This window comes from Cottoperca gobio, chromosome 3 (genome assembly GCF_900634415.1).
Source record: "Cottoperca gobio chromosome 3, fCotGob3.1, whole genome shotgun sequence".
In the NCBI taxonomy this organism is placed as follows: Eukaryota; Metazoa; Chordata; class Actinopteri; order Perciformes; family Bovichtidae; genus Cottoperca; species Cottoperca gobio.
The window spans coordinates 11814691-11835120 of record NC_041357.1 but is presented as its reverse complement, the minus strand read 5'-3'; the positions used below and the strand labels follow the sequence as shown (position 1 = coordinate 11835120).

The 20430-nt window shown below is 40.4% G+C and overlaps 1 protein-coding gene across 3 annotated transcripts in view; it reads left to right on the top strand.

The window, feature by feature from the left end:
- znf609b (zinc finger protein 609b) overlaps nucleotides 1-20430 on the top strand; it is a 74578-nt gene that overhangs the window by 37704 nt on the left and 16444 nt on the right. For all 3 annotated transcript variants that reach the window (XM_029458523.1, XM_029458530.1, XM_029458514.1), the window contains exon 3: nucleotides 13040-13265. In XM_029458523.1, coding sequence (XP_029314383.1) covers nucleotides 13040-13265 — 226 coding nt within the window. The remainder of the gene's footprint in view (nucleotides 1-13039; nucleotides 13266-20430) is intronic.

Genomic DNA, 20430 nt, shown 5'->3' with positions numbered 1-20430 from the left:
CCGTGTTACAAATTATTTCCCTCTAATTTCATATGCAGGGAAAGCTTCGTGAATTAGTGATCCATGTAGTTGTTTTTTTGCTGAGACGAATCCCCCCCCTCCCCCCCCCTCCACACAAATAATGGGCAATTACCAATGGGCAAGTATGCATTTTTTTTTTATATGATAGTTAAATAGTCCTGCGTGCATTTCTTTCACTACACCGTGCTATTTCTAAATATCCCAAAAGGACTTTAGGATATTTGTGTAGGGGCGAGAGGAGGAGGGTGTGTGAGTGGATCAATAAAGGTGAAGTTAATATGGAGATGAGCTCCTCTATGTAGTGGAGGCTGGGGAGTTGTTTAGTCCTTGGCAATGAGCTGAGCTCGCACATTCAATTATGTTTCGTAAGTGGGGCCTTGCTGTCCATCTGGAAAACTAAATTATATTTAATCATATCCATTAGGTTTATGTGTCCCTTGAAGAGTAAGACATTTTGCTGTTAAATCCATTCACTTAAGATATATGTCACAATTATTATGGTATTTTTTATTGTTAATAATATAGCTGAGGATATTACTCTAGAGGTCCTGACAATTTGGATATTGCTGAATAATGTGACATTTAATATACCTTGAAAAATATGCCGCTTTGTTTCTGTGCTGCATGACCTTCAGACTATACTTCCCCTTTATTATGATCTGGGGTTTTGTCCTGATGTAGTTAAGATGAATGTCAAACCTGTTACCTCAATGTATCCACTTGATTTTTGCAGACCATGTTCATATACTGGTACATTGTATTAGATGTGCAGTTGTTAGCTGCAGGGCTTGATTGTTCCTTGTGGAAGTCAAGAGTAATATTGGGTATGAATTATTTAGATCCAAAAAGGAAAAAGTGCCAGGAGTAAATGCATTTGGAAAAAACTTCAAATAAAAGCCAAGTATAGCATGAAACATTTATTTTTGCCTACTGTTCTGTGGCCTAAAAAATATTGAAAATAAGGCATAGATTACACAAACTCATTCTTGCATATCTTAAAAATGATAACTACATGTATAGATATTTGAACAAAACATAATTCATGCTACCTTTAAAAGCCATTTATCTTTTAACTAAGAATATATAAGTCTAACCCCCTGGCTCTTAAGTTTAACAGCAAGTCCCCAGGATAAATAAAGATGGAGGTATCATCTGTGTTTTTGGATAGCAGCAGGGAGGAGGGGGGACTACAATGTCTACACTGACTGTTTATATTTACCAGGGCATTAGCAGATTAGGCACTCAAACTAACAAGGTCATCAAACTGTGATGGCTGAGAGCAGCAGACCTCTGCTAAGCGGTAGAGAGAGAGAGAGAGAGAGAGAGAGAGAGAGAGAGAGAGAGAGAGAGAGAGAGAGAGAGAGATTCACTTAACTCCCTCGACACCTCAGCCTGACTTATTAGTGCTTTTAATGATCTGAAGGACGCAGAGATATAATTTCTTCAGAGATTCCCCTCGAGCAGTGGGATGGTTTATGACATTGTGCTGACACGTCGCTACATGTCCTTTTGATTAAGCAAGTGTCTTAGGACCATGTCAATCTGCTTTTGTTGCTATGCCAAAGTTCATCTACTGAGTAGTTTCAAGCAGCTTTTAGATTGATTTGATACTTGCTAAAGTAGATTTATTTCCAGGTCAGCCTGTTTCAGCATGTTTGGTGCTTCTCACTTAACTCTCTAGATTATACTCAAATCGGCTACAGACTATAATTATCAAAACAAGTCAGACGTGCTACGTGGATCAGAAAATAAACTGCCGTGATTTACCCTGCTGCGCTCTTCTAGTGACTTGCCTTTTCACCAGTGAGTGTTGAAATGTCATGAGGTGCGAGCTGTAGCCTTCATTGCCCTAAGGTGTATTAAGGTGTAACAGTCTATAGGCTTTGAGGGTGTAGTGCAGGTACTACTGGCACTCAGTAATAGTGCACATCACCGTCCATTAAGATAGACATGGTTCAATAGGAGCTCTGTGAGACAGCCAGCAGCAGAGGTCGATCAGAGTATCAAGCATGAGGGACAGCACAGTCAGTGCAGCTCAAGCAGTATCTGCAGAACAGAGCTCAGTGCACTCCTCTGCACATACAGACACATATTTCTACTCCTACAGCCTCGGCCTTAACCCCTGCACTTGTATCACCTGCTTATCCATCTGAACAGCTGAAACCTCTGCGGCATATTTTCTAAGTTGACAACCTTGAATGGATTTTGGAAGCTAATCAAGGGATTCCCACTGACCGTAATGTTGGTATATCTAGCACTTTATTAGTTTTTAATTATTTACAGTTGGCCATATTGCCAAATTCGACTTTATATATCATTCAATACTGACATTTTAATGTTGCACAATAATATCCCACTGTCTGGCACCCACATTGAAAGTGACGATACTATGCTGTGCTGAGTGTAATATTCATTGTTTTCTGTTTGTTTGTGCCAGCCCAAGTAGCACAAAAGAATAGAAAGTAATTTGGCATAATTCAGATTTGTGGCTTTTGGATTGTCTTTCTAATGTTGGGAGAAGGCACCACCCACAGAAGAGCGTCAACACAAGCGAAACAGACTAACACAGAACATCTATTAATAGTTTGAGGTTAGCGGCTCTGGGGAAATCTCACAGCCTGAATAACAACATGTTTTCCTTGAATAATATTCAGGACTAGTAAAATGTCTTTGTTCCTTAGCTGATAAGGTTTCTGGATAGCATGTCTCGGAGCATTTGTTCTTGCTCGACTGCTTTAGGATTTTGAGTTCAGGAAGGTAGGTACCCGAAACTGGAGTTTTGGTCATGGCTGTCAACATTATGGTGAACTGTAAGCATGAAGTGTGCCACACAGGGAGCTAGATTTCTTTCCAGGCCTTTTGGTCAAAGCCTCAGAGTTGTAAGACGTCAAAGAGTGATTCATTGGTATTTGGTTGGGAATCTTGGTGGCTGAGCTGTTGATGACAGCCTCTCAGTTTGTTGTCAGGTTTCCCTTTGCTTATTAGATAAGGTGTGTGACTATGGAGAGGGTTGCTAGAGAGAAATCCTCGTAGGCTCAGCTTAGTTTATCTGGATTTCCTGCTCCCGGCACAGCCTCTCTCTCCCCGTCGGACGCAAGTGGGTGACCTTGACAAGAATGTGGCTTATTGTTTTAATAGATACTGTTGTTTTCAACTGACCTATGGTCAGAGTGGGAGGATGAGAAATGGTAGAAAGGGAAAAGGGTAGAGCCTAGTAGAATCAGCATTTAGCTGGTTCAAATCTGTACTGACAATGAAAGTGTCTGACACATTTACAGTTTTCATTGTTGCACTGTAGTTAACTTAATTTGAGATAACATGTGTTGTTGAGAACATACGTCCACTGTCTAGTGTGCTCACTAATAGTGAAACTACAGAACGAAAATTAATCGCTGACTATTTTTAATAATTGAAGAATCATTTTTGTCTCTATTTTGTTTAAAGCAAAAAAAGACAAATGTTCTGTTTCCAGCTTCTCACATGTAAGGACTTTTTGCTTTCCTTTGGTCATACATGATTGTAAACTGAATATCTTTGAAGATGTCCCCTTTTGGTTCTGGAAATTAAAACAGGCATTTTATACATTTTACAGACAATGACTATGATTAATAGAAGAAATGTCTGGCAGTTCAATCAATAATGAAAATGATCATTAGTTGCAGCCTCACTTGCCAGTACAGTGTCTGTGTGTGTTTGTGTGTGTCTCTGTGTATACGTTGTGTTAAGAACATTCAGCAACTAACCACTAACTGTAAAACCACAGACGATCTTATAAACAAACAAAGCAAAATAATCGTTTTTTTACTTTTTGCAAAGTACAGATACAGTACGTGCGAGTTCCCTTGGAAGGCTTCCAACATGTTTTATCAGCACTAAACACAAGTGGATGTTCAGGTTGCCCCGCTTTTATCTGGGGATCTTTTAGTCCTCATGATACTCCCACCCCAGCGCACTTGTAACCCAACCCCCAACCTGTCATCCAACAAACAATACCAGGCGTAGGCTCAAGGCAGCCGGCTGAGAGAGGAAAGGAAGGAATTATGTTGACAAGGTCAAGCTGATCCAAGACAAGAGAAAAGTGTACCAAACCACCTGCTGTGTGTTAGCCAGTCAAACAACCAGGCACCCAGCTCGCCTGCCAGACTCTCTGAGATAAGCAGGTGCGAATAATGTCAACTTATCCAAGTAAGAAATGTATGTTATCTTTCTGATTCTTATTTGTTTTAGGAATTATCATCAAGAAAATACTTCCTGTAACATACTTTTCAGTGTTTAATAAGTTGGTTAGTTTCCTGAGCTTATGACTGCACAGAATAATGACTACATTAAAGAGTAACTTTAAATGAAAAGTGGGTTTTGGGGTTTAGCCATGGCTCAAAGAACGGTAATGTCAGTCTGTTAGCCAGTTGGTTTGCTCTAATATCTCAGCATCTATTGGGTCTTTTCTTTTAGTGCCACTATGATGTTGACATTTGTGGTTTAGAGTAAAATGTCTCTACAACTGTACTGAATGAACTGTAATGATTTTCATGTCCCTCTTAGGATTAATTAGCATTTATCTCAAAGCACCGTTGTGCTTGAGTACAGCGTCACAGCATTGCTAGCGCGACTGTAGCCTCTTAGTTCTGTTTGAATATGTGAAGGGGGACTGCTCAAAGCTAAAACTGTGTGTTAAGTTGCTCTTTAATACTCGATACGTTTTATAATACATAACACCTGATTTGCATTTAAAGCAAATCAGGTTGTGTTCTTACAATTTGAGCTGCATTTTAATTGCTGAAACCTGGGGACGCAACGGCTTTGCCAGCAGCACTAACGCAACTACGCAGATTTAAACAGCCAGAAAGGTTAAAAATAAATCCCCAGTTTCACCAAATATTGATCCAGTTTTACTTAAAAGTAGTAGTAGTAGTAGTAGTAAAATGAGAGGAGTTTTTCCTCTGTGTGACTTTGCTTTACTGGGCAAATTAGGCCACTGCTTCATAAGTGAGCAAATTGGTAAGCTCCACTTATCTTGGCTCAGTCCTCTACCCTGCGGTCCCTAGTGCCTTCTGTCTTTTTATATCACTTTTACTTCCCATCATGTTGCTGGAAGCTGCAGGAGCAGTCTCTTGACTAATGTATGTTGTCCTTTCATCAGGGAGTGCATATGTCTCCACAGGTAAAGTCTCTCATGCTGTCGGAAGAGGTTTCTCTTTGACCAAGCTTTGTGTACTTTTTCCCTCAGTATAATCAAAAGCCTTAGTTAAAGTGTAGCTCTGATGAATGTGTCACACTAAAAAGATATTACATTTGATTACTCCTGAAATGTACAGCAAATGTGGACGCATTATTCAACAGTTAAGCTGTAATTCACAGCTGCTGCTAAAGGCTGCGAGATGAAAGTAATGTTAGTCATATTACAGCTTGTGAAGCTGTTGCTTTTGCAGACGTTTTTCATGTTTATGTCTTTCACTGCTCTATTTCCAAACGTGGAGGTTGTGTTGCATCATACAAATGAGCTGTGATGTTAAGTGCCAAAATGTGACAGAATTTCCTGGAGGCATTTAGAAAATTAGATGTTGTGTAAAGTTAGAGGGTTTTTTCCAAGGCTTTTAAGTTTAAAAACAAATGTCCTTTACATTAATTCAAACCTCATTTCAACTTCCCGAGTCTATTGTATAAAAAAATAAATGTTATGCATGCATCGGCCTGTAATGTTAGTCATATGGCAAACGCCGTCTTTGTCAGACAATAACTGTTTACAGCGACATCCTGGCTCACTCATTATGGCTCCAAAAAGATTGTAGGTCATGGGTGACCATCACAGCGTAGTTTCCTCTCTGTATTATTTATTTGTGGTTATGCTTTCCTGAAAGCACAATTGGCAGTTACGACTGAGAAGAAGTTGCCTAGAAACTGAGTGCCTTTTTCCAGCTGGTGGTGTACAATAGATGTCAGGTTCTTCTGTTTTCTCTTTCATCTTCTGTGATTACTCTGAGCTTCAAAGAGAATGGCTGTGGTAAAGGAATTAGGCCAGTGTGCAGTCTTTGAAAACAATTGGTTAGGTTTTCAAGACTTGAATCCAGCCATATCAAGTCATTTTTTCTCTCCGTCTCCTGGCTGATTTTAGAAGTCAAATTAAATGAGGCTTGTGCGTTTTCAATTGTAGCCTAATGCTGATAACCATGTAACTTCAATAATACGGCTCACTTGAAAAGCTGATTGTATGCTGATAATCACATTCTGCGCTGCAGTGGTCTGGACTGGTTAAAATTTAAATGCTGCTGTCCTTAAATTCATTATGTGGATTCAACAACGTGGTACAGATTACAAGTCCCCACATTGTTTCTATGACAGCCAAATAAAGGAGCGTGGGTCCCTTTTTTTCTATCGTTTCTTAACTGGGTGTCATATGGTGCTTAAAGAAGCGCCGACTGAAGCCAGCAAGAAGTGTAATCTCCACCGGCCTTTGACCTCAGTAACTCACCAAAGATGTTCACAGGGTTCGCCCCCGGTGTCAGAAAGAATTACATAATTGAAGCGGAAACACTGAACTCAACCAACTAATGACACTTCAGCGAGGACTCTTTTTTACTTAATAATGGCTCCTTGTGTCAGCAAGAACTACGTTTTCTCTTTTCAAGACTGATGTTTTTTGTCTTTTGATGTTGGAAATGGTGTCGAGTTTCCCAGGCTTTATTACGCTGGAAAGTCAATACTGTTCAATAGTTAAACAATCAACAGGGGCCAATTTAGATCAATTATAGTGTTTTCAGACTGGGGTTGGGAAACTCTAAATGCATCAGATTATTATTATTGATTAGATTGTATTTCAGGTTGCAACAATTCAATTAAAACCATAACCCTTTCCAGACCTTTTCTTTCTGTTTGACAACATTCACAATAGCATAATAATGCATATCAATTATGAAAAACGTCAGATGAATTAGTCCCCTATTTAGAATTTGCAGTATAAGTATTTAATAAATGGTTTATAACTAACCATAATGTACTTTATAAGCAGATATAAATATTTATTAATGTATTTTGTGCACCCATAAGTGGAGGTTGGTGTATAAACATAATGAATGACAATATAGTAAAACATTGTTGTAATGATGTGAAAACGTCTCGCGGGCCGTACCATTTGATCCGGCCCTCGAGGTAATTCATAAAACGCACGCAAAAGAAATCCACTAGCAAAAAAAAAAACTAGACGGCAATATTTTAAACGGGCGACTGGCCAAGATCAGGGTCCTTGAACACAACACGAGCGGAACGTGTCATTACGTGGTCACGTCATGTCAAAAAACTTCAATTTTTGACATCAGCGATCGCAGCATGGGGAGTGTAAAACAGAGAAAGGTCGATGCGGAATGTCGCACTTTCCAGGAGAAATTCGACGGACGATGATTTCTTTGTGGAAGTAAAAGGCCAGTGTGTCTAGTTTGTGTGGACGTACTTGCGGAGATGAAAAATAATCTTGAGCGTCATTACAGCACGAGACATGCCGAACTGCACGAGCTGAAAGGACGAGTGCGTTTGGATAAAGTTAACGCTATTCGGCGGAGTTTGACCGAACAAGCAGCTCTCTGCAGAGCGTAACATGAAAGATAGATCGGTAGACCATCACACCAAGAACAGACTGTTCCACCACTGCTGTGCAATTATCACTGCCATGTGCAATATTCACTTTATTTTCTATCAACCACTTGGTACTTATATTATTTTTTATTCTATTTAATTATTGTGTACTGCCTTTTTACTTCATATGTTCTTTTGCTGTGACAAGATACATTTCCCCGTTGTGGGACTAATAAAGGATTGCTGATTTCTGATAAAACATAAAGATACATGGATAAAAAAAGTTGCTTTTTTGCACAGCATAAAAAAAAGTGAAATGAATGGGCTGTGTCTTAATTTTTTTTTGCAGAGGTTATGAGTTCAATAATTAGTATGGCCCTCGAAGGATGTTTCGCCACCCCTGGCTTAAAGCAACACGCGTACATTGTTATTGTTGTGTATTATTTACATTTCACAGTCTTGTTGGTTTAATCTTAATCACAACTTTATTTGTATACTTTACTGTCCCATAAAGCACTATTTTTAGGTAAAGAGAGGGACTGAGATGGGAAATCCACATCTGTGGTTAATCCATATGACCCAGTGTGTGTTATCTGACCTAACCCCAAATCGGGCTAAATGCAGGTCTCTACTTTGGTATGAGAGGGTAAACAAAGAGATCCAAGCATGGGTATCTCTCTCAAAGCTATTGATGTATAAACTGCACTTTTAATCTAGAAAAAAAGCTTGAGTGGGCACACAAAATCAGCAAGTGAGAAAGAGAAACTGCTTATGGTGCTTATTTTTATAGCTACTAATGCAGAAAAAGCACCAGAAAGAAATGTGATTTTATGGTTCAGCAGTAATGTGTATTGAACTACTGTTGCAGACATAATTCTCTGTGACCTGTAACAGCAGTCTCGTATGAAAGAGTAAACCATGACCATGAACAGGCATTTATTATCTTGTGTCAAGCATGACATTTGTGTAGGAAAGGTCTGTTGTTAAGAATGAATGTTGGAAACAATAATAGCTGTATTACACATCACAATAATGCATGATTTTTAATCCAGAGCATACATACATTTAGCTGGTTAAACATAACCAGTCTAACGGTTTACTATGGTCCCATGATAACAACAATCAGGCGTTTCCTCCCCCTTAGATTTCCTTCTGCTTTTATCGTTTTTCACTACCCAGCATTTGCGCTGCATGATAATCAAGCTTGTTTTCAGATGGTATGATAAATACAGTGAACAAACTCTACCAGACCAAATGAACAACACAAATTATCCAGGTCATTGTTTGTGACATTAATGGTACATCCATCCTTCATGTTGGCAAGTTTAATAGTAGTGGAGTAATAGTTGTTGTGGTTCTCAGAGTCACGTTAAGGCACTTGTATTTCTCACGTAAGTATGGTGCACAATGCATCATTTGCTCAACTGTATTCTAGCTCCACGCAGCGCCCACACGAGTACAGCCAGGACAGGTATCTCCGTATGACACTGCAGTGTAATCCTTAAATAATCCCCGCCCAAACTCAGTGCTCAATTTCTTAATCCCAACTCTAATAAACAATTTAAATCTGAAGTTAATGTGTCCAGTAGAAGAAGAAGAAAATAAGTGCAGCATGTGTCTCGTCTGCCACGGGGGAGTTATTGTGTGAAAACTGGAAATCCAATGTCAGTTAAACATTATTCTTGCCAGTGTGGCTTTCTCAAGGAGTCGGCATGAGGTTTCAGTTTGCGTGACACTCGGGCATTGTGTGGTTTTGGTGGAGATTTTAAAAATCAGTTTGTAAAGTATTGCAACGAGGGAAGGAATCATGGAATTTGGCATCGGCTGAGCGTCGAAGTAGAGCCTTGTGTAATCTGTCAAATTCTGTAGTTCAGCTGTATTTGGTTTTTCGAAAACCCCGGACAAGACGTTAGGCGTTTCACTGTGTGGGTTTACATGCTGCGGCCCCAGAGTGTCCTTTTGTCCACTCATCCATTAATAGAACTTGGAAATAGAGCTCCACTGTTCATGCACATTGTAAACTGGTCCCATTTCCGTTGTGATCCTATTATTTATTTGTACCATTACATAGTGAATGGCTCTTTTTTATTGTGTAGTGGTATTGAGACTATTAATGGGATTAAAATGGAAAAATAATTAAGTCAAAGCTCATTCAGGAACGGTTATACTCAATCAGAAAATGTGTGAATTTATGGAGAGGATTTTGATTCCTATAAATTATTAACCTCCGGAATAATGGATGAAATTCTTCTGGGAATCGGCAGCATTCACTGTTTTTAAAACAAATAATTGGAGAGTTAAAATGCTTTTCATTACTAAGGCTTTACTTTGAAACCAGGTGAATTCTTAAATTTCACTCTGGCTTAACACTTAACACTAACAATTGCAGTAATAGAGAACAGGTTATTAGCCTCCTGTCATTTTAAACTGGGGTTTATAACTCTGTTATAACTTTGTTAGGAGAATGACTCGGGTATTTTATAGTGTCTAGGATTGAGCTGCATCAATTAGTTGATTAATCGAGTAATCAACAGAAAATAATCTGAAACTATTTGAATAAGTGCCCAAACATTTATTAAGTTTCTCCAATGCAAGCATTTGCTTATTTCCTCTATTTTGTCATTGCAAACTGAATATCTTGGTGTATTTGGACGGTTAGCGGGACAAAACGAGACACTAGCTATTTTCACAATTATTGTTTTTTACATTTTAATGACTAAACGATTTATTAAGAAAATGTTATGCAGATTAATCGCTGCATTTAAAATTGCAGCCCTAGACCAGGCTACGGTCACTCTCTAATAAAAAGTGTGCGTGTGTCTGTAAAACAAAATAGTAATGGCTAAAGAAAAGTAATCTATTGCTTGCTGGCAAGGGGTTGTTTGGGCCTTTCCCCGAGACTTGCATCAGTCGCTAGTTCAAGCACTTGAGTTTCCGACCCAAACAGTATTCGTCAAAGACGTTCTTGTACACATTTAGTTGTTTGTGGTGGAGATCTGGAGGTCGTCCAGGTTAACAATTTTCAGCACAAGTCAAATAGGCAAACGGATGTAGGCTCTCTCCCAACAGTAGATCAACAACCCTCAACATGAGCACTTAACACTCTTGAGTTTATTATTTAGAAGAGAAGGAAATTGATAATGTGAATATAATAACATGAGCCTTCTACTCAACCTAACAATTTGATTAAGGAAAAGTCATTTCCAGGCCATTATTTAGTCACCCAATCTTGGTCAAAAATATCCCAAAATGCCGACACAAAGTGTTTGAAGAGCCGAGTCGATTTAAGAGGAGGCTCTGCATGAACCTGTTTGCACTTTTCAGCGTTGGCTGTCAGTCTGAAAGAGGGTTCATTGTGTGGTCTTGTCTGCGGCTCTCTGTGTCTCTATAAGGCCCAGGAACAGCGTGTGGTGACAGCTCGGGTGATTACCTGTCCTGTCTCATTCACTCAGCCGGCCTGCAGCTTGGCCACATCATGCATCAGAAACTGACACATGGTGATTACGGTGTCGTTAGTTCTCACTCTCTGTCGCTCTCTGCACACATTAATTTGCTCTTCCTCTGAGCACCAGGAGAAATGGGCTATCCACGCTCATTTCTGTAAACCATGAAATATGAAGCTTCTGTCGTGACAAGTCTTGAGCTAATATTAAATTTCATCAGGAACTAATGTTTGGTTTTCAAAGCACTCGGTTCATCTCAGATTCCTTATTCAGAGATTGATCTGGAATGTCCAGCCTAATTCATGGCGGTATTGCTTTCAATGATTAGTTTTATCAATCATGATCAATCACAGCATTCTTTTTTTTTTTTGTTAATCTAAAAATAATGAAACAATTTAAAATTCCATCAAAAAGTATTCTTCACCTTGAGCAAAACATATTCAGAATCATATATTCTAAAAGTACATCTTAAAAGGAAACACAACAGCGTAAACAAGTAAGATTTAAATGCTAATCTTTCTTGTCCATCCCCTGGCACAGTTTATGCTTTAACTTGGTAGGTTATTATAGCAATCAGTTCATAGACTTGCAAAGTGTGACTCAGTTTTGCAAGATTGTAATAATTATGAAACTCAAACACCAGATGAATGCCGAGCAAAAAGCGTAAGAAAATATACTTCTAAATGTAGCAGTAACGGGAAGCATCCTTTGTATTTTACCCTAAACAGCACTAAATACAGCTTCATGTTAAACACTAGACACTAAATTAAATTAGTTTTGCAGGTATATGGTAAAAAATCAAAGTACTAACTGAACTAATCAAAAGTACGATTCATCTTCTGGGAACCATGAATGTAAATGTTGTGCTGGTCCATCTAGTAGATGCTAAGATATTTCAGGATAGGTACAAAACAAATTGACCTGCTGGTGACGCTAGAGGAAGAGTCAGGGAATCCTCAAAGTCAGTATGATTCATCCTCTTGGGACCATGAAGTTAAGTTGTACCAACATTTTCCTCCCCACATGAATCAGAATTAAGCAAAGTAATTTTACTTTTGTACATCATACTCAGTTTTGAACCATGAATAGGTTAAAACAATTATTTAATGGGTGTACAGGCTTATAATCCATTGTTATTTTGTCTTTTAAGTCTAATTGGATCCAGCATTGGCAGCGTTTTCCGAACACTGAGTGGTTTATGCCCAATTAATAAATGTGTGGTGTTGGCTGCAGTATGGCATTCCTCCTGCAGTTCAGTGCTAATGATTTGGAGCGCTTTAATGCCGACTGCCTTGAATGAAGAGCACTAAGCCTGGTGTCACTGTGGCCCTTTAATCACCATTAGTCTTCCTCTCTCTGTCTCTATTCCGCCTACGCACTTTTCTACCTCCAGTTCTCCTGTGTGCTTCCCCTCAGTTGCTCTTATCATCTCCCTCCCTTTCTGTCCTTTTCATTCTCGCTTTCCGCGTCTCTTCGTGTCTCTTCATTGCTGTCACAGTGTGTCAGAACAGGTGGAATCAATTACTGACCCTCGGCAACCCGCTCCCTTACCACAACTAGCTCTTTAGTAGAGGGAATTAATGATGATCAGCCTGTGAGATGATTTGGTGTCACGGATCTCGCTTGGCGATGTGCGAGGGAGGAAAGCTGGGGGAAAGATTGTTTGACCAATCCTGCATAACTAATTCTGTCCTTTCACAATGGCGGTCAAAGCAGTTCACATGTCTCTCCCTGCCTCCCATGCCTGCTAATCACATCTTGGGTTGAGGACAGACACAGAAGTATATTACCACACTAAGTGCTGCATCACTCTTTTACTAATTAAGATTGCTTTCAAGGGCTACTGGCATACCAGAATGACTTCCATGCACTCAGATCTTTGTTCACATCCCCTCATTGTGGCATCCATTGACTGTTTCTTCACATCTACGCTGTACGTGTTTGTACAGTGGTTCTGACATGTCTCATGTGTTTCTCTCTCTCTCAACCCCCCACTTCTTTCTTCACAGATGGAATCTCCTGTCTCCACGCCAGCTCCTCCCCCCCTCCACCTCCTGGCCACAGTAGGCAACAGTGAGATTTCCTCGCCGTGTGAGCAGATAATGGTGCGCACACGCTCGGTGGCCGTGAACACATCCGATGTGGCCCTGGCTACTGAACCTGAGTGCTTGGGGCCCTGTGAGCCCGGTACTAGTGTCAATCTTGAAGGCATTGTGTGGCAGGAAACTGAAGACGGTAAGTGGAGTGGTTTAACACGATGTTTAGTAGCGGTGGGAATCTTTGGGAATTGCTCTGGTCTTGATGATGACCAAACAAATAAGAGAGAGAAAAGGTTAAGCGATCCATAACCTCCATTTCTTACGTGAATCACTTTCCCTCACCCACCCCCCCCCCCCTACTGTGTAGTGTATCTCTTTCCTGTAAAAAAAATAGTCCTAGATTTGAAAGAAAATAAGCTAATCATATATGGGATAGTTTGTTTTGTTCTTTTATTTACATAGTCACTGTGGTTGCATTAAGATAATAATAATCTTACTGTCATTATCGTACATATTTTGCCTGCTTAAATGTAATTGGATATGCCGTGACTGCCTCAGGAACTGGTTGTGGTACTAATGCCTGCTTTAACAGCCCACATGCTGCATAGTATTGCCAACAAGAATAGTAGTTGGCAGGCAGTTCTTATGTGGCCTTGATTTGTTTTTTTTGCTCGGGAGTACGCAGGCGAGAGTTTGTTGCACAGAGATATCTGCTCTCAGCAACAACATGCCTCATAACACAAAGCACTTTTTTTTGGTAAGGCTGCCATTTGGGAATGGAGTTGGCTCCTGTCCTGCAGTGCAGTCCGAGTGAAATGTTACACTCTCTCTGTTTTCCTCCATTTGATCGAAACCGCATTCAGCTGACTTAATTTTAAGATGTATCGCTAGCACTATCAGGTTCTGCTGGGTCTGAAGAATTGCCCTCTTTTTCTGTCGTGCATGTGAAATAATGCATACACCTAATCTTCAAAGCAGCTCGCGCTCAGTCACTCTGCGGGCATGCTGAGTACAAATCGCCCACACATCCACAGTGCTGCTTGTTGGTTCACTTGGAGGAACTGAACAGAAAAAGGTCCCTGCCTCATCAACATTCCCAAAGCACAGTCCCTGCTATTGAGTGGCTCCCTCCCTCCCCCTCTCTCTCTCCCTTTTTTGATTTTTGCTCAGCCCTGGGCTGTGTCAGATTCACCCCTGTTCCCTCCTCTCTATTGCAACCCTTTTTTCTGTTACCAAGCATCCAGCCAGTCACCCCTTGACTCTGTTTCCAAGCAAACTGGGAGAGTGAGTGCAAGGCAGGGGGTTGGGGCAGAGGGGGAGATAGACAAGGCTACTTCTGTTAGTGACACAAACATGGCTTGAGGCCAACACCAGTACTATGTTTGTGCTCCCTCATTCTCTGCCTCCCACAGAGTGATTGACCCTCCCCCCTCGCCCTGCCCCCTTTCCTTTCCCCGTCCAAGTCTGTCCTTTGCCTGCACTCACCCTTTAAAGCTGTTATTTTGGCTGAAAGAGGTAGTGGTTTGGTCTGATGGGGCTGTGTTTTCTTCTGATTCAACTTTATCTGGCTCAGAAGGGTGGAGGTGGGTGGGAGCTTTTGAGTGTTTTAAAATTGTTATGGTGGTGCGGGGAGGTATGTGTTGGGAGAGGGGGGGGGGGGGGCACTCTGCAGGTGTAGCGCAAAGGTTATTCTGGCCCTCCAAGCTGTGGAGACGAGAAGAGTTTCCAGAAGCTAACCCACTTCCCTCTCTTTGAAGATAACTTTTTTTTTTATCTCCTATCAGGGTAGAACATCATGTGATAAAAGATGAAGAGACATATTTGAGAACTGCCACTATGAAGTGGCCCTCAGTTGTCAGATGCACACCATGTTCGCATGTGGTGTGAAGAGACCACAGCGTGTTCATTGTCGAACAATACAGCTGCAGTTATTTGTGTTTCCAGAAATGTGTGCTGTTCCTGAACGAGATATGTAATTGTCAGTTTTAGCTGTCAAACAGTCAGTGTCATCAGTATAGTTGGTGCTCCTAAAATATAAGATTGAATCTGTGCTGATTTTCAATAGCCTCCATTGTATTACATTTTACACACTACATTAAACAACACAAAGATGTGTGTTCATTCTACATCATTTAAATGGTACGAGCCCCTAACAGCCCACTGGCTAGTTTTAAAATGAAAGGGACCCAGATGCTGCTTACTTCAAACTGCACTGCCGATTTTCCCTAAGAGACCTATGAGAGCAGACTTCTGTCATTGTGGTGCAACTGAGCAAATGAGATCCAAATGAGGAAATCAAGCGAATCCAGGAAGAGTACCAGGGAAGAGCAACAAACAGAGGCCCCAAAGACATAGCAGAGGCATCCTGATTAGCAGTGAAGTTGAGCAGTCCCCCACTTCTCTGCATGACAAGTCTCATACAGAGCTGTTTAGGCATGCACAGTGTGTGCGCGCGTTTCATTTAGCATGCCAACCAACAGCTGCTTCATCACCTCCGCCTTTCGGCCTTGTGGGAGTAAATGAACAACAGGCTCCTAGTAATTGTCTGTGCCTCACCCGCCTCACCGAGTGCCAGAGAAAGAAACAGATGAGGAGGAAGCAAGCGACACCTAACAACAAAATGCGATCACAGAAGCTGCATTTTTGGTCAGAGCTCACAAGCATCTTGTCTGATGAGGCTGAATACATTTTGCATCCTGTGTAATTAGCGCACAGATGTAGCAGCCCTTTCAGCCAAATGTGGATAATGGGTAGACTGAATGTATATATGGATTGCTGAATAAGCAAAATAACACCCTAACACAAAAACATTGAATTTGATGCTTTTAGTCCAGTGCAGGAGAATAATAAATGGATAATATAAGAGGAGGGGATGTAAGTCTATGTCAGTCAGTCAGTTTGGGGGCTGAGTCAAGTGTAGACAGGAGCCGGGATGGGGGGGGGGGACAACGACGACGACTCAAATCCCCTCAGTGCAGACGAGGCAGTGGCAGCTCCCAGGGTCGTGTCGGCAGAGCGATGGGCCAACCCTTCCCAGGCTTAGCATGCTGATACCTCTAAATGTCATCTCTAAAATGCTGGAGAAGTTTATTGCTGTTGAAACGCAGCCCAGAACGCCTTGGCTCCTGCTCCAGGGCAGAGGGAACACAGAGGGGGGTCCCACAGCTTCTTAAACTCCCTGATAGATAAATAATACAGGCTGTTTGTGATAAATGTTTGTCTCATGGATTATTTATGCAACACATATTACATCATTGTAACGTTGCAAGCATTGGCTTTAGCACAGGAGTTAAATGCGGTTTGGCATAGGAGTAGAAGAGGTCAGTGTGAAACGGATATTCCTGTATAAACATTGGAGAGACTTCTTCTTTATTTCTCCAACCCTGTCAGGGAGTTGAGAAGGGGAATATTGTATTAAAGGAGCACTTGGCTCTGTAACTCACTTGCCAGCTATGCTTCCTTGCTCTTTTGAAGACCACCTGTCAGTGGCCTCATTGAAATGTTTTTACAGAGGCGAGCGGTGGCTGCTCTCTGTGAACTCGCTATAGAAACTGTCCTTGAAATGAGAGTGAGCATTCTCGGGAAGCCTGTAGCCCTCTGCCAGGCCAATGAGCAAGAAGAAGATGGAGTGAGAAATCAATCACAAACGTCTGTTAACAGTAGAGGACATACTGAAAGGAAAAGAACAAAAGTGATACGCCTCTTTCTTTCTCTCGCACACACTCTTAGCTGCTCACAGCTTAGCCATGTTTACTTTCCAACTTACTAAGCCAATCTTTACCCTCATCAGTGTTCACTATGCAAGAGTGGAAGTGGACAATTGCCATGAGGTAAACAGAAAGAACAATCCCATGAATTTCCTAAATATGTGGTTGAAATAATACTCTGCAAGGAATTTAAGATAGAGATGAGTCACATTCTTTGAGGGAGGAGACTTGTCTTGTTAGTCACAAATGTTGTCCCCGGGTGTTACCAAGATGGCGCCTCAGTGAACCCAAATCTCTTAAAAGAAACTTGGTTCCTATTCATATTGGCCGACAACTGCATTTTTTCAAGCACTTAAATGGTCTTGAAACGTAAACGTATGCCCCGAGGAATTGTAGGCTTTGCCAGTGGTTGTCATAAGATATCATGTTTGCTATATACACGTCAACGAGTGCTTGAGTAATGTGCCTTTGGCAGACCTGTCTCTTAATCTGAGCACCTTCTCTTATAAGGAAAAACTCCAGAGGGTTTGTTTTGACAGAGGGATTATAGATTAACCCTGATGACATTTAAGGAAACTGCTCTTTGCCTCACTATAAATTATTTACAGTAATGAATGCATGTAAATTTGGTAGAGATGTTACATGCATGGTTGCTGTTTCATGGTGTACTTTCACTGTAAACATGTGCTGTTTTTTTTTAAGGGAAAAACTGCTGCATGCGGCTGATAATGTTGCGACGATGTGGACGGCATACTAATGCTCCCTTCCTTTGCCTCTCAGTGGTATGAGAGAATTGACCTTCTCACAGGCTGTTATTCTTGTCAGTGAGAGTGACTTTGCACTTTTACCTCTTATGAACCGGAATGCAGCTTGAACTTTTCGGATTAAAAAAAACATTAAAACCATCAACCATATAGTTGTTTAATTTCCCGGTCACTGGTAAACCTTTACTTTATTACTAAGATGGGGAATTATTTATGGTATGTTTATCAATGTTTTATTTAATGGCTTTTTCTTTGAAAAGTGCTATAATATGTAGTAGGGCAGCAACTATCAAAATATATTTTTAATACCCATTAAACTGCCAAATATTATCTATATTAATTTATTAAGCATTTTCATAATTCTTTTTTTAAAAGAGTGAAAAACAGCATTTCCCATCTGCCCCAGCGAGCTAAACACACTCCCAATACAAAGGCTGAAGACAACAGTTGACCTTTAAATCCTTTACTGAAAGCATTTATGAAACAAAACAACAAGTTTCTGATATGTATTACAAAGCAGAAACATATGAGATACCATAAACAAGACTTTGACCAAAAGTAAAAGAAAACCGGATTGGAACTATAACGAAAGTACTGACTAACTGTCAAATTAGGTACAAAGGTAAAAAGAGGGAAATACTTGACAGTTGGCCTGACGGTAATTAACAATTACGTAGAATGTTGAATTAGCAACATATTAGCTACAGTATAATGGCTAGCTTGGTTAGCAGTAAACTGATGCCTTAAAAATCTAATCTAACAAATACATATAAACAATCGCAACACAACTATAACAGTAGATTACCTACAGATAATGCTCACACGAGCATTTGGACAGTAGATGAAGGATTCCTGTCACAGAGTCAGAAGTATCAACTGAAACCATCTGCTGGTGTGAAACTGTTGGTTTTGTCCAAACAAGAGTCGAAATTAACCAACGATTTTCAGTTCACTGTCATATAATACAAAATAGCATATACTAACATTAACAGGAATCTGGAACTGCCTCAACAATTGGGCATTTTTACTTGAAAAATGTATCTAATGATAATTAAATAGAAACCGTTGCAGTAACTAATCAGTGTATTGACCTATCTACAATGCAACTTTTACTATGACTAGCAAATAAACATAACACTGGAAATACTACAAGTACTACGTTCCACTATATCACCAGCATCTCGAGTGCTAAAAGTGACTCTTACAATTCGTCCTAAATTCCTGTCCGACCAAGATTAAAGATTAGGTCAGTTTTAGGACTTTGTATTCTGACACTGACATAACCGGACAAGCTAGGCTTCATTTTATGCACCACGAGTGCAGAAACACACTTAAAATGGACTGTTGGAAACATGCTCAGACAGTTGAATGCTCAAACGCTTCATTTATCAATGTTACAGTTATTGCTCGTGGCAGCACCCGGCTATCTTTTATCTTCTCCCCGTAACGAATACTGACACTATTTTTCTCATTGTTCTCACTTTCTTGTCTACATGCAACCTTAATACGAGTGGTGCTTTTAGTGCAGAGGAAATGGGGATGTGAAAAGGGCTGTTTTTCTAGCAGGATACAAAATCTGTCAATAATTACTTAAGTATCTGACTGTTTACAAGACGTGATAAATGCAAGTGCTGTTAATTGTTCACATAAGTACTTCTTTTAATGAAGACTTGCCTTGATTGAATCAGACACATTTAAAGACAAATGCAAACCTTTTCATTTGATATTCCTGAGAACAGTCGTATAATGTCACACCCAATCATTACACGGAAATGAGCTCCCATTTTCAAAGATAACAAAGGCATTTTGACAAGGTCAGTCAGTGATAATGCCATTAACCCCACTGAATTCCTCTTGAGTTGAAGCAAAGCAGAGGTCAGCCAGTGAACCCGTGGCCCTGACCAGCAGAAGAAGAGGACCCAATATTCTGGCCCCACTGCAACCTAATGAATTGTGTTAAGGAGGGAAGAGGGGTGGGGGGCATTCAACCATGCAGCAGACAAACCTACTCTCGACTTAATTTGTCCCCCCACATTGCCCTCTTGTTCAAGTAATCCTATACAAGTATGCGGTGGAGTTTGGTGCAGAAGGAGGGCTGCCATTTGTTGTTTGACAGCATTGAAGGGAAATGAGTGGTAAAATTGCAGGCCAATTCCTCTCAGTAATGTGGGCTTCACTCAGCTGTCATGAGTGACCCTAATAAGGTTGACACAAAGGGGGTGGGTGAAAGGGAGAACTGGGTTTGCTCCAAATCAGTCTGTTTCTTCCCCGGACTAAAGAGGGAGATCATGGCTCACACAAACACTGACATGTAACTTCCCCGTGTAAACAAATGATCATGCATGGAAAGCGATCTCGGCTTCTTGTATAATTTGCTATCTGCCACAGGGAAATTTGTTTGGGTTGTTTTGTCAAGGGCTTTCCATGTTTAGACAGACTTCGCATTGACATCTTTGTCCCGACAGCTTGGAAATTATTCCTAGGATGAAAGTGTGCAGATACATTCAAATGGTTTTCAGCTCTCAGCATTGAAACTTAATCTCTTTGCAAACCCATGAGCATATTTTCATGAAATTGCCCAGTAATTCTATGAATTTACATCCCCCCAGTTATTAAGTAGTCCAGTGAAAACAATGTGTAAATTATGTGAAATGCCTCAGTGAGAGTCCAAAATAGAAATTGCATAGAGACATTGAGGAAGAAAGTCTTCAGTAAACTAATACTGTTATTAATAGTTATTAACATGCAGCCCTATGGATGTGCAATCAATTGATCAATTCATTGTTTACCAAGTCAGTATCAACACAACAATGATAAATAAGCTTCTCAATGAAGAGAAACAGTCATCTGAACAAACTACATTTTTGATAAGAAAATACGTCTACTGGTG